The sequence below is a fragment of the Teleopsis dalmanni genome, unplaced genomic scaffold (genome assembly GCF_002237135.1).
Source record: "Teleopsis dalmanni isolate 2A unplaced genomic scaffold, ASM223713v2 unscaffolded_contig_0101, whole genome shotgun sequence".
In the NCBI taxonomy this organism is placed as follows: domain Eukaryota; kingdom Metazoa; phylum Arthropoda; class Insecta; order Diptera; family Diopsidae; genus Teleopsis; species Teleopsis dalmanni.
Window position 1 is genome coordinate 4,977 of NW_024031483.1, and position 15,102 is coordinate 20,078.

A 15,102-nucleotide genomic window follows, 5' to 3' on the forward strand; every position below is an offset into this window, starting at 1 on the left:
CAATTAAACACGTTATTTATTTTTTTTATTAATGTTTCAAGTTATTTTTGCATTCCAGTTAATTTCTTTCTTTTAGACTTTAGTTATTTAGTTTTTATGATTTTACCTTTTTTTCAAATCTTTTTCCCTTTTTTTTTTTCTTTAATTTTAAACGCAAGTTTAGTTTGATTGGAGTCCACGCTAAGTGGTAGTTCACATGAAAATTAACCTTGTGCCACTTTCTATGCGGATTGTTACATATTTTAATTTTTTTCCTCGTATTACTTTTGAATATCCCAGTTTTTTTTTTTTTTTTAAATTATTTGTTTTTGATTTCACCTGGTATATGCAGTGTTAAATATTCAAATTACTGCACAAAACACTTATTTCGAGTATATTTAACCGAGCCCGCAACAAAAAAAAACTTATGCTTGGATATTTCTATATTTTTTTTTTTTTTTTTTAATCAAATCCCTCCAAGGAAAACTCTGTCACTCGTTTTATACATTTCGTTTCAAAAAAAACTAACCAAAGAGACAGGAAGCTCCTCCGACTGCTCCTTTTATTTAATTTCTTTATAACTGCCTAGAACGGATTTTTCAATTAGCCGTTTCGCGGTCAATGCACTCAAACTTTCCCCTCACCAGATGTTTGGTTGGTTTTCTTCACTTTGCGATGTTTACGCTGCACACTCAGCTTTTTCTATCTCCCGCTGCAAATTTTTGGCGATCAAACGAAAATGTAAAAAAACAAATTAAAAATTGCATTTCTCAAGTTGTTATTTTGTTTTGATTTTTTTCTTTTGTTCCATAAATCTGTTTGAGTGCTAGTTTCTTTTTTTCCTAAATAATAATTAAAATTCTATTATAATTAAAATTCATTGCAAACGAAAGTGAACCGACAAACCAAAAGACCTGTTTGCGAACCAGTCGTGAGGATTCGAGGTAATATCTATGAAATATTTGACATTCAGTGTTTTTAATTATTCACTTATCCTAGGTCCTCAACGCTGTAAGATCAATTTTTATTTTTACTGCAAAAATTGATCATTACAACATTCTTCTCCTTCTTACGGTTTGTGGAGACTATGGACAGTCACGAGATCTTGACGGTAAATTCGCACCAGATACAGTACATTGTAGAACGTTCGACGGTAGGTAATTCGTTTAACTTTTATATGTTAAGTAAGTGCGTCGCGTATAGTCGATTCCAGCTCCGCCGGCCAAGTGATGCAAACCCTTTTTTGTTTGGGGCGTGCGATCTCATTCTCCTCCAGCTCCATTTGTTGTCAGTCGTAGTCGAGATCAATCACATCCTCTTGTTCCATTGCGTGAGTTATGCAGGATTCACTGGAACTGGATTCTGTCGATATTGTTCCTGCCATTAGTGACGTAACGTAACACGTTGGATATTTTGTATTAGCGACATAATTACCTATTCCTTTTGCAGAAGGTTTCGCTGCTGTGATTACTACGCTCTTATTTTTAACCTCCTCCCTTGAGCCGTAGATGCTTGATTCCTGTCACTTGAAGTAATACCTGGAATCGCTTGACTATTTTCAGCTATTGGATGTTGGTGCTGGCTGGAGTCACTTGGACCCACCTTACGCTTGACGATTTTTTTGTACTTTGCATCAACATATTCTTGGAGTTTTTATTGATTGCTGCAGGCTTCGGCAAGTATTGACATTTTGTTCTACTGTTGTTTATTTCGATCATTCTTGTGCGAAACTTTTCCGCGGAAATTTCAAATTTCGTTGTTAGTTCAAAAGACGACTGAGAACTTCCTCATGGCACACGTTCTTTAAATACTTGAATAGATAGCGGGTATTTGTTTTATGTTGCAGTTACTTTGCCGGTACATAAGTGTTAATGTCCTTTATATTTTAAGGATAACCATAGTGCACCCTAAGGTCGGCAATATGCGCCTTAGTTAATGTTGCTGTATTTTCTGCGCTAAGCTCTACTAACACTGGCGATATAAATTTTTGTACTTTGAATGGACCGTCGAATTTTGGTGCAAGTTTCGCTGAAAAATAGTTTTTGGCATTTGAGAGGGAATGTTGTCTAACCCACACTAATTGATTTATCCACGGCCTCCAATTCCGACGACGCAAGTTATAATACTTCGCCTGATTTGTTGCGACTTGTTGTAGATTGTGTTGGTTGATTTTGAACACACGTTGTAGTTTCTCGGCTTTCACTGCAGGGGTTACTTGCAGATTTCCTGTTCCTGGGGTGCATTCGACGAACAAGTTGGCGGGGAGTCTCAACACTCGCCATTGCACTAGATAGGCTGGAGTGTAATTTGTTGAATCCGATTTCGCAGTGTTAATGGCTAAAGTGGTTTCAGCAGCATCTCGTCCCACGTACGACGTTCGTCGCGTGCCGTTTGTGACATCAGTGTCTTAATAGTTCGGTTCGCACGCTCAGTAGGATTCTCCTGTGGCATGTACGATGCTGTGGTTCTGTGTGTAATACCCATCTTTACCAACCACTGCTTGAAAACATTACTAATGAATTGGCTAATATTCTTTCTCTCAACGCTTTGATCACATTGTCGGATGTCGCTAGACATGTGGGTATCAACTCCGTTCATTTCGAAAATTTATCTAGTATCACCAGCAGCATTGTATTTCCATTTTTCGATCGCTGTAGTGATCCTATAAAATCGGCTGTGATGGTAGCAAATGGCTCCTCAGGGATCGTAGTCAGCATCATTCCTTATTAATCATTCATTATTAATAAGTTATTGTCGCTCAGATCAATAAGAAACGAAAATGCACAGGATTTAAAAACATTAATGGGTGATTTTAGAGAAGTGTTTTATTGTATACGTAATTTAAATGTGGACACGTCAAGTTGAGATCCAGTAATAATATAGATACGGCTTCCAAAATTAAATGGTGAATTCAGAAAATTATACCAACATTCAAGAGGAGCATCAACACAAACACCAAAATTGAGCAGCTTATACGAATTTATTGAGAGCAGAGTTAGAGGATTAGAGACAACTCATGACACAAATCGTGAAAATGAGAATAATTTTCGACCAACAGCTGTAAATGCAAAAACGCATGTAACTACAATACATACGCTATGTTTGGTGTGTAATGGTAACCATCAATTACCATAATTCGATATTCAAAGTTTCTGAATATGAAGGTGCCGGAATATCGTGAAAAGATTATGAGCACTAAATTATGTTTTAATTGCCTTCAGAGTGGGCATTTTAGTAAATTGTGCTTGAATAAAAAAAAGATGTACAATTTGCGATAAAAAACACCATCAACTTATGCAAGAACAAGTTCAAGGCAAACCAACATTCACAAATAACATAAATAAACAGAGGATGCCAACATTGAAGAACACCACGGAGACCGAAGTGGCAGCGTCGTACAACATCCAAAAGGAAAAAACTGTTTTACTAGCAACAGCAATGGTAATTATAAGGACTACAAAACAACTCAATCCGATACGAGCGCTTCTCGATCAAGGATCACAATCTTGTATAATAACAAAACAATTAGCAAGATTAAACAGAGCACCATTAACCAATTATCAAACTAATGTAAAAGTTATCAATGGGCAAACAACAAGCGTTGTAGCCAAATGCTCATTAGAAATTCAATTTATACATGTTAGGAATAAGAGCTGTCATATCGATGCAATAGTGTTACCAAAAATCACATCAAAAATGCCGAATGCAGAATTTACGCCAGGAAAATATTTACCAGACAACGCTCCAATGGTAAAAGATGGTGATTTCAGTTTTCAGAACTATTTATTTATAAAAAAATTTAATAATATATATACAAAAGGAAGAAATTAAATGAAATCAGCATGAACAAAAATTCCCAATGGTCTTACTTTTAATGATTACCTCTGTGAAATTGCAAATGGTCTTTAGTCTAAACTTGTAGTTGGCTTGGTTCACCTTGTTTCTGTGTTCACCTGTTTGGGAAAGAAAGTAAAAGAATATACGCTTGATATATTGAATATACATATAATAGTCTCCAAGCGCGTTGACTTAAAACCGCCTTATGCTCGTAAACTATTATATATATATTTTGTATTATGTTATACACTACGACTTAACACCGCCTTCGTGTCAGATAATATTTGTTATATTATTTTATTGGTTGACATATAATGCCACTCAGTGATCATTTAAGACTCAGTGCCTCTTAACGAAACGCGTCGCCTTTTATACTGATCAGACGAGCTTTTCATGTAGCTCACTTACAGTGTTTTTTCTATTGTTTGGTGGTGGTTCTGATCGTCTCTTTGCGGCGAATTCTCTTGATGATTCTGACGTTTGTCTATTTGGTTTTGACTTTATAACCAGCACCGGTATTTGTAATTTTTAACGTCGTTTATTGATTTATAAAAAATAATGTGCAAGTAAATAATTTATAAGTACATTAAAGTAGCTGTGGTAAATCCAGAAGGTGTGTATTTATGATTTTACCAATTTAATGTTAATTTTAATTTTCCTAACTTCAGACTACTTCACGTGTTGCAGTTGTGGGTAGTCTGGGTAATTGTTGTTGGAAATCTATACAACAGAAATATTAAATTCCAACGTGGGTTAATTTATTAAAAACAAGACCATTAAGATACGTATCAGATATTTCTCATAAAATATATTTTCTCAATTTTATTCATATATAACAGAGACTTCATAACAACAATTTTGGATATAAAAAAATTAATGAGGTGTAGAGTGTTTATTTATGTACATTCCTCTCCTTCTTACGGTTTGTGGAGACTATGGACAGTCACGAGATCTTGACGGTAAATTCGCACCAGATACAGTACATTGTTGAACGTTCGACGGTAGGTAATTCGTTTAACTTTTATATGTTAAGTAAGTGCGTCGCGTATAGTCGATTCCAGCTCCGCCGGCCAAGTGATGCAAACCCTTTTTTGTTTGGGGCGTGCGATCTCATTCTCCTCCAGCTCCATTTGTTGTCAGTCGTAGTCGAGATCAATCACATCCTCTTGTTCCATTGCGTGAGTTATGCAGGATTCACTGGAACTGGGTTCTGTCGATATTGTTCCTACCATTAGTGATGTAACGTAACACGTTGGATTTTTTGTATTAGCGACATAATTACCTATTCCTTTTGCAGAAGGTTCCGCTGCTGTGATTACTACGCTCTTATTTTTAACCTCCTCCCTTGAGCCGTAGATGCTTGATTCCTGTCACTTGAAGTAATACCTGGAATCGCTTGACTATTTTCAGCTATTGGATGTTGGTGCTGGCTGGAGTCACTTGGACCCACCTTACGCTTGACGATTTTTTTGTACTTTGCTTCAACATATTCTTGGAGTTTTTATTGATTGCTGCAGGCTTCGGCAAGTATTGACATTTTGTTCTACTGTTGTTTATTTCGATCATTCTTGTGCGAAACTTTTCCGCGGAAATTTCAAATTTCGTTGTTAGTTCAAAAGACGACTGAGAACTTCCTCACGGCACACGTTCTTTAAATACTTGAATAGATAGCGGGTATTTGTTTTATGTTGCAGTTACTTTGCCAGTACATAAGTGTTAATGTCCTTTATATTTTAAGGACAACCATAGTGCACCCTAAGGTCGGCAATATGCGCCTTAGTTAATGTTGCTGTATTTTCTGCGCTAAGCTCTACTAACACTGGCAATATAAATTTTTGTACTTTGAATGGACCGTCGAATTTTGGTGCAAGTTTCGCTGAAAAATAGTTTTTGGCATTTGAGAGGGAATGTTGTCTAACCCACACTAATTGATTTATCCACGGCCTCCAATTCCGACGACGCAAGTTATAATACTTCGCCTGATTTGTTGCGACTTGTTGTAGATTGTGTTGGTTGATTTTGAACACACGTTGTAGTTTCTCGGCTTTCACTGCAGGGGTTACTTGCAGATTTCCTGTTCCTGGGGTGCATTCGACGAACAAGTTGGCGGGGAGTCTCAACACTCGCCATTGCACTAGATAGGCTGGAGTGTAATTTGTTGAATCCGATTTCGCAGTGTTAATGGCTAAAGTGATTTCCAGCAGCATCTCGTCCCACGTACGATGTTCGTCGCGTGCCGTTTGTGACATCAGTGTCTTAATAGTTCGGTTCGCACGCTCAGTAGGATTCTCCTGTGGCATGTACGATGCTGTGGTTCTGTGTGTAATACCCATCTTTACCAACCACTGCTTGAAAACATTACTAATGAATTGGCTAATATTCTTTCTCTCAACGCTTTGATCACATTGTCGGATGTCGCTAGACATGTGGGTATCAACTCCGTTCATTTCGAAAATTTATCTAGTATCACCAGCAGCATTGTATTTCCATTTTTCGATCGCGGTAGTGATCCTATAAAATCGGCTGTGATGGTAGCAAATGGCTCCTCAGGGATCGTAGTCAGCATCATTCCTTATTGATCATTCATTATTAATAAGTTATTGTCGCTCAGAGCAATAAGAAACGAAAATGCACAGGATTTAAAAACATTAATGGGTGATTTTAGAGAAGTGTTTTATTGTATACGTAATTTAAATGTGGACACGTCAAGTTGAGATCCAGTAATAATATAGATACGGCTTCCAAAATTAAATGGTGAATTCAGAAAATTATACCAACATTCAAGAGGAGCATCAACACAAACACCAAAATTGAGCAGCTTATACGAGTTTATTGAGAGCAGAGTTAGAGGATTAGAGACAACTCATGACACAAATCGTGAAAATGAGAATAATTTGTAAATACAAAAGCGCATGTAACTACAATACATACGCTATGTTTGGTGTGTAATGGTAACCATCAATTACCATAATTCGATGTTCAAAGTTTCTGAATATGAAGGTGCCGGAATATCGTGAAAAGATTATGAGCACTAAATTATGTTTTAATTGCCTTCAGAGTGGGCATTTTAGTAAATTGTGCTTGAATAAAAAAAAGATGTACAATTTGCGATAAAAAACACCATCAACTTATGCAAGAACAAGTTCAAGGCAAACCAACATTCACAAATAACAAAAATAAACAGAGGATGCCAACATTGAAGAACACCACGGAGACCGAAGTGGCAGCGTCGTACAACATCCAAAAGGAAAAAACTGTTTTACTAGCAACAGCAATGGTAATTATAAGGACTACAAAACAACTCAATCCGATACGAGCGCTTCTCGATCAAGGATCACAATCTTGTATAATAACAAAACAATTAGCAAGATTAAACAGAGCACCATTAACCAATTATCAAACTAATGTAAAAGTTATCAATGGGCAAACAACAAGCGTTGTAGCCAAATGCTCATTAGAAATTCAATTTATACATGTTAGGAATAAGACCTGTCATATCGAAGCAATAGTGTTACCAAAAATCACATCAAAAATGCCGAATGCAGAATTCACGCCAGGAAAATATTTACCAGACAACGCTCCAATGGTAAAAGATGGTGATTTCAGTTTTCAGAACTATTTATTTATAAAAAAATTCAATAATATATATACAAAAGGAAGAAATTAAATGAAATCAGCATGAACAAAAATTCCCAATGGTCTTACTTTTAATGATTACCTCTGTGAAATTGCAAATGGTCTTTAGTCTAAACTTGTAGTTGGCTTGGTTCACCTTGTTTCTGTGTTCACCTGTTTGGGAAAGAAAGTAAAAGAATATACGCTTGATATATTGAATATACATATAATAGTCTCCAAGCGCGTTGACTTAAAACCGCCTTATGCTCGTAAACTATTATATATATATTTTGTATTATGTTATACACTACGACTTAACACCGCCTTCGTGTCAGATAATATTTGTTATATTATTTTATTGGTTGACATATAATGCCACTCAGTGATCATTCAAGACTCAGTGCCTCTTAACGAAACGCGTCGCCTTTTATACTGATCAGACGAGCTTTTCATGTAGCTCACTTACAGTGTTTTTTCTATTGTTTGGTGGTGGTTCTGATCGTCTCTTTGCGGCGAATTCTCTTGATGATTCTGACGTTTGTCTATTTGGTTTTGACTTTATAACCAGCACCGGTATTTGTAATTTTTAACGTCGTTTATTGATTTGTAAAAAATAATGTGCAAGTAAAGATTTTATAAGTACATTAAAGTAGCTGCGGTAAATCCAGAAGGTGTGTATTTATGATTTTACCAATTTTATGTTAATTTTAATTTTCCTAACTTCAGACTACTTCACGTGTTGCAGTTGTGGGTAGTCTGGGTAATTGTTGTTGGAAATCTATACAACAGAAATATTAAATTCCAACGTGGGTTAATTTATTAAAAACAAGACCATTAAGATACGTATCAGATATTTCTCATAAAATATATTTTCTCAATTTTATTCATATATAACAGAGACTTCATAACAACAATTTTGGATATAAAAAAATTAATGAGGTGTAGAGTGTTTATTTATGTACATTCCTCTCCTTCTTACGGTTTGTGGAGACTATGGACAGTCACGAGATCTTGACGGTAAATTCGCACCAGATACAGTACATTGTTGAACGTTCGACGGTAGGTAATTCGTTTAACTTTTATATGTTAAGTAAGTGCGTCGCGTATAGTCGATTCCAGCTCCGCCGGCCAAGTGATGCAAACCCTTTTTTGTTTGGGGCGTGCGATCTCATTCTCCTCCAGCTCCATTTGTTGTCAGTCGTAGTCGAGATCAATCACATCCTCTTGTTCCATTGCGTGAGTTATGCAGGATTCACTGGAACTGGGTTCTGTCGATATTGTTCCTACCATTAGTGACGTAACGTAACACGTTGGATTTTTTGTATTAGCGACATAATTACCTATTCCTTTTGCAGAAGGTTCCGCTGCTGTGATTACTACGCTCTTATTTTTAACCTCCTCCCTTGAGCCGTAGATGCTTGATTCCTGTCACTTGAAGTAATACCTGGAATCGCTTGACTATTTTCAGCTATTGGATGTTGGTGCTGGCTGGAGTCACTTGGACCCACCTTACGCTTGACGATTTTTTTGTACTTTGCTTCAACATATTCTTGGAGTTTTTATTGATTGCTGCAGGCTTCGGCAAGTATTGACATTTTGTTCTACTGTTGTTTATTTCGATCATTCTTGTGCGAAACTTTTCCGCGGAAATTTCAAATTTCGTTGTTAGTTCAAAAGACGACTGAGAACTTCCTCACGGCACACGTTCTTTAAATACTTGAATAGATAGCGGGTATTTGTTTTATGTTGCAGTTACTTTGCCAGTACATAAGTGTTAATGTCCTTTATATTTTAAGGACAACCATAGTGCACCCTAAGGTCGGCAATATGCGCCTTAGTTAATGTTGCTGTATTTTCTGCGCTAAGCTCTACTAACACTGGCAATATAAATTTTTGTACTTTGAATGGACCGTCGAATTTTGGTGCAAGTTTCGCTGAAAAATAGTTTTTGGCATTTGAGAGGGAATGTTGTCTAACCCACACTAATTGATTTATCCACGGCCTCCAATTCCGACGACGCAAGTTATAATACTTCGCCTGATTTGTTGCGACTTGTTGTAGATTGTGTTGGTTGATTTTGAACACACGTTGTAGTTTCTCGGCTTTCACTGCAGGGGTTACTTGCAGATTTCCTGTTCCTGGGGTGCATTCGACGAACAAGTTGGCGGGGAGTCTCAACACTCGCCATTGCACTAGATAGGCTGGAGTGTAATTTGTTGAATCCGATTTCGCAGTGTTAATGGCTAAAGTGATTTCCAGCAGCATCTCGTCCCACGTACGATGTTCGTCGCGTGCCGTTTGTGACATCAGTGTCTTAATAGTTCGGTTCGCACGCTCAGTAGGATTCTCCTGTGGCATGTACGATGCTGTGGTTCTGTGTGTAATACCCATCTTTACCAACCACTGCTTGAAAACATTACTAATGAATTGACATTACTAATGAATTGGATATTCTTTCTCTCAACGCTTTGATCACATTGTCGGATGTCGCTAGACATGTGGGTATCAACTCTGTTCATTTCGAAAATTTATCTAGTATCACCAGCAGCATTGTATTTCCATTTTTCGATCGCGGTAGTGATCCTATAAAATCGGCTGTGATGGTAGCAAATGGCTCCTCAGGGATCGTAGTCAACATCATTCCTTATTGATCATTCATTATTAATAAGTTATTGTCGCTCAGAGCAATAATAAACGAAAATGCACAGGATTTAAAAACATTAATGGGTGATTTTAGAGAAGTGTTTTATTGTATACGTAATTTAAATGTGGACACGTCAAGTTGAGATCCAGTAATAATATAGATACGGCTTCCAAAATTAAATGGTGAATTCAGAAAATTATACCAACATTCAAGAGGAGCATCAACACAAACACCAAAATTGAGCAGCTTATACGAGTTTATTGAGAGCAGAGTTAGAGGATTAGAGACAACTCATGACACAAATCGTGAAAATGAGAATAATTTTCGACCAACAGCTGTAAATGCAAAAACGCATGTAACTACAATACATACGCTATGTTTGGTGTGTAATGGTAACCATCAATTACCATAATTCGATATTCAAAGTTTCTGAATATGAAGGTGCCGGAATATCGTGAAAAGATTATGAGCACTAAATTATGTTTTAATTGCCTTCAGAGTGGGCATTTTAGTAAATTGTGCTTGAATAAAAAAAAGATGTACAATTTGCGATAAAAAACACCATCAACTTATGCAAGAACAAGTTCAAGGCAAACCAACATTCACAAATAACAAAAATAAACAGAGGATGCCAACATTGAAGAACACCACGGAGACCGAAGTGGCAGCGTCGTACAACATCCAAAAGGAAAAAACTGTTTTACTAGCAACAGCAATGGTAATTATAAGGACTACAAAACAACTCAATCCGATACGAGCGCTTCTCGATCAAGGATCACAATCTTGTATAATAACAAAACAATTAGCAAGATTAAACAGAGCACCATTAACCAATTATCAAACTAATGTAAAAGTTATCAATGGGCAAACAACAAGCGTTGTAGCCAAATGCTCATTAGAAATTCAATTTATACATGTTAGGAATAAGACCTGTCATATCGAAGCAATAGTGTTACCAAAAATCACATCAAAAATGCCGAATGCAGAATTCACGCCAGGAAAATATTTACCAGACAACGCTCCAATGGTAAAAGATGGTGATTTCAGTTTTCAGAACTATTTATTTATAAAAAAATTCAATAATATATATACAAAAGGAAGAAATTAAATGAAATCAGCATGAACAAAAATTCCCAATGGTCTTACTTTTAATGATTACCTCTGTGAAATTGCAAATGGTCTTTAGTCTAAACTTGTAGTTGGCTTGGTTCACCTTGTTTCTGTGTTCACCTGTTTGGGAAAGAAAGTAAAAGAATATACGCTTGATATATTGAATATACATATAATAGTCTCCAAGCGCGTTGACTTAAAACCGCCTTATGCTCGTAAACTATTATATATATATTTTGTATTATGTTATACACTACGACTTAACACCGCCTTCGTGTCAGATAATATTTGTTATATTATTTTATTGGTTGACATATAATGCCACTCAGTGATCATTCAAGACTCAGTGCCTCTTAACGAAACGCGTCGCCTTTTATACTGATCAGACGAGCTTTTCATGTAGCTCACTTACAGTGTTTTTTCTATTGTTTGGTGGTGGTTCTGATCGTCTCTTTGCGGCGAATTCTCTTGATGATTCTGACGTTTGTCTATTTGGTTTTGACTTTATAACCAGCACCGGTATTTGTAATTTTTAACGTCGTTTATTGATTTGTAAAAAATAATGTGCAAGTAAAGAATTTATAAGTACATTAAAGTAGCTGCGGTAAATCCAGAAGGTGTGTATTTATGATTTTACCAATTTTATGTTAATTTTAATTTTCCTAACTTCAGACTACTTCACGTGTTGCAGTTGTGGGTAGTCTGGGTAATTGTTGTTGGAAATCTATACAACAGAAATATTAAATTCCAACGTGGGTTAATTTATTAAAAACAAGACCATTAAGATACGTATCAGATATTTCTCATAAAATATATTTTCTCAATTTTATTCATATATAACAGAGACTTCATAACAACAATTTTGGATATAAAAAAATTAATGAGGTGTAAAGTGTTTATTTATGTACATTCCTCTCCTTCTTACGGTTTGTGGAGACTATGGACAGTCACGAGATCTTGACGGTAAATTCGCACCAGATACAGTACATTGTTGAACGTTCGACGGTAGGTAATTCGTTTAACTTTTATATGTTAAGTAAGTGCGTCGCGTATAGTCGATTCCAGCTCTGCCGGCCAAGTGATGCAAACCCTTTTTTGTTTGGGGCGTGCGATCTCATTCTCCTCCAGCTCCATTTGTTGTCAGTCGTAGTCGAGATCAATCACATCCTCTTGTTCCATTGCGTGAGTTATGCAGGATTCACTGGAACTGGGTTCTGTCGATATTGTTCCTACCATTAGTGACGTAACGTAACACGTTGGATTTTTTGTATTAGCGACATAATTACCTATTCCTTTTGCCGAAGGTTCCGCTGCTGTGATTACTACGCTCTTATTTTTAACCTCCTCCCTTGAGCCGTAGATGCTTGATTCCTGTCACTTGAAGTAATACCTGGAATCGCTTGACTATTTTCAGCTATTGGATGTTGGTGCTGGCTGGAGTCACTTGGACCCACCTTACGCTTGACGATTTTTTTGTACTTTGCTTCAACATATTCTTGGAGTTTTTATTGATTGCTGCAGGCTTCGGCAAGTATTGACATTTTGTTCTACTGTTGTTTATTTCGATCATTCTTGTGCGAAACTTTTCCGCGGAAATTTCAAATTTCGTTGTTAGTTCAAAAGACGACTGAGAACTTCCTCATGGCACACGTTCTTTAAATACTTGAATAGATAGCGGGTATTTGTTTTATGTTGCAGTTACTTTGCCGGTACATAAGTGTTAATGTCCTTTATATTTTAAGGATAACCATAATGCACCCTAAGGTCAGCAATATGCGCCTTAGTTAATGTTGCTGTATTTTCTGCACTAAGCTCTACTAACACTGGCGATATAAATTTTTGTACTTTGAATGGACCGTCGAATTTTGGTGCAAGTTTCGCTGAAAAATAGTTTTTGGCATTTGAGAGGGAATGTTGTCTAACCCACACTAATTGATTTATCCACGGCCTCCAATTCCGACGACGCAAGTTATAATACTTCGCCTGATTTGTTGCGACTTGTTGTAGATTGTGTTGGTTGATTTTGAACACTCGTTGTAGTTTCTCGGCTTTCACTACAGGGGTTACTTGCAGATTTCCTGTTCCTGGGGTGCATTCGACGAACAAGTTGGCGGGGAGTCTCAACACTCGCCATTGCACTAGATAGGCTGGAGTGTAATTTGTTGAATCCGATTTCGCAGTGTTAATGGCTAAAGTGATTTCCAGCAGCATCTCGTCCCACGTACGATGTTCGTCGCGTGCCGTTTGTGACATCAGTGTCTTAATAGTTCGGTTCGCACGCTCAGTAGGATTCTCCTGTGGCATGTACGATGCTGTGGTTCTGTGTGTAATACCCATCTTTAACAACCACTGCTTGAAAACATTACTAATGAATTGGATATTCTTTCTCTCAACGCTTTGATCACATTGTCGGATGTCGCTAGACATGTGGGTATCAACTCCGTTCATTTCGAAAATTTATCTAGTATCACCAGCAGCATTGTATTTCCATTTTTCGATCGCGGTAGTGACCCCATAAAATCGGCTGTGATGGTAGCAAATGGCTCCTCAGGGATCGTAGTCAGCATCATTCCTTATTAATCATTCATTATTAATAAGTTATTGTCGCTCAGATCAATAAGAAACGAAAATGCACAGGATTTAAAAACATTAATGGGTGATTTTAGAGAAGTGTTTTATTGTATACGTAATTTAAATGTGGACACGTCAAGTTGAGATCCAGTAATAATATAGATACGGCTTCCAAAATTAAATGGTGAATTCAGAAAATTATACCAACATTCAAGAGGAGCATCAACACAAACACCAAAATTGAGCAGCTTATACGAGTTTATTGAGAGCAGAGTTAGAGGATTAGAGACAACTCATGACACAAATCGTGAAAATGAGAATAATTTTCGACCAACAGCTGTAAATACAAAAACGCATGTAACTACAATACATACGCTATGTTTGGTGTGTAATGGTAACCATCAATTACCATAATTCGATGTTCAAAGTTTCTGAATATGAAGGTGCCGGAATATCGTGAAAAGATTATGAGCACTAAATTATGTTTTAATTGCCTTCAGAGTGGGCATTTTAGTAAATTGTGCTTGAATAAAAAAAAGATGTACAATTTGCGATAAAAAACACCATCAACTTATGCAAGAACAAGTTCAAGGCAAACCAACATTCACAAATAACATAAATAAACAGAGGATGCCAACATTGAAGAACACCACGGAGACCGAAGTGGCAGCGTCGTACAACATCCAAAAGGAAAAACTGTTTTACTAGCAACAGCAATGGTAATTATAAAGACTACAAAACAACTCAATCCGATACGAGCGCTTCTTGATCAAGGATCACAATCTTGTATAATAACAGAACAATTAGCAAGATCAATCAGAGCACCATTGACCAATTATCAAACTAATGTAAAAGCTATCAATGGGCAAACAACAAGCGTTGTAGCCAAATGCTCATTAGAAATTCAATTTATACATGTTAGGAATAAGAGCTGTCATATCGAAGCAATAGTGTTACCAAAAATCACATCAAAAATGCCGAATGCAGAATTCACGCCAGGAAAATATTTACCAGACAACGCTCCAATGGCAAAAGATGGTGATTTCAGTTTTCAGAACTATTTATTTATAAAAAAATTCAATAATATATATACAAAAGGAAGAAATTAAATGAAATCAGCATGAACAAAAATTCCCAATGGTCTTACTTTTAATGATTACCTCTGTGAAATTGCAAATGGTCTTTAGTCTAAACTTGTAGTTGGCTTGGTTCACCTTGTTTCTGTGTTCACCTGTTTGGGAAAGAAAGTAAAAGAATATACGCTTGATATATTGAATATACATATAATAGTCTCCAAGCGCGTTGACTTAAAACCGCCTTATGCTCGTAAACTATTATATATATAT

The 15,102-nt window shown here is 36.6% G+C and overlaps 3 protein-coding genes across 3 annotated transcripts; all 3 read right to left on the reverse strand.

Annotated features, from left to right (window-relative positions):
* Positions 1-5,549: 5,549 nt before the first annotated feature.
* LOC119663050 lies at positions 5,550-6,149 on the reverse strand. Its single transcript, XM_038072716.1, has one exon. The coding sequence runs from the start codon at positions 6,147-6,149 to the stop codon at positions 5,550-5,552; it is 600 nt and encodes a 199-aa protein (XP_037928644.1).
* A 3,073-nt stretch (positions 6,150-9,222) lies between these two features.
* On the reverse strand, positions 9,223-9,822 carry LOC119663051. The gene has a single exon (XM_038072717.1). It carries the CDS (start codon positions 9,820-9,822, stop codon positions 9,223-9,225), a length of 600 nt encoding a protein of 199 aa, XP_037928645.1.
* Positions 9,823-12,922: 3,100 nt separating this feature from the next.
* On the reverse strand, positions 12,923-13,522 carry LOC119663052. Its single transcript, XM_038072719.1, has one exon. The coding sequence runs from the start codon at positions 13,520-13,522 to the stop codon at positions 12,923-12,925; it is 600 nt and encodes a 199-aa protein (XP_037928647.1).
* Between the last annotated feature and the right edge of the window lie 1,580 nt (positions 13,523-15,102).

What these genes read in the sequence shown, in the direction of transcription:
- LOC119663050 (XM_038072716.1), bottom strand. Translation starts at nt 6,149, where the DNA reads ATGGGTATTACACACAGAACCACAGCATCGTACATGCCACAGGAGAAT.
- LOC119663051 (XM_038072717.1), bottom strand. Translation starts at nt 9,822, where the DNA reads ATGGGTATTACACACAGAACCACAGCATCGTACATGCCACAGGAGAAT.
- LOC119663052 (XM_038072719.1), bottom strand. Translation starts at nt 13,522, where the DNA reads ATGGGTATTACACACAGAACCACAGCATCGTACATGCCACAGGAGAAT.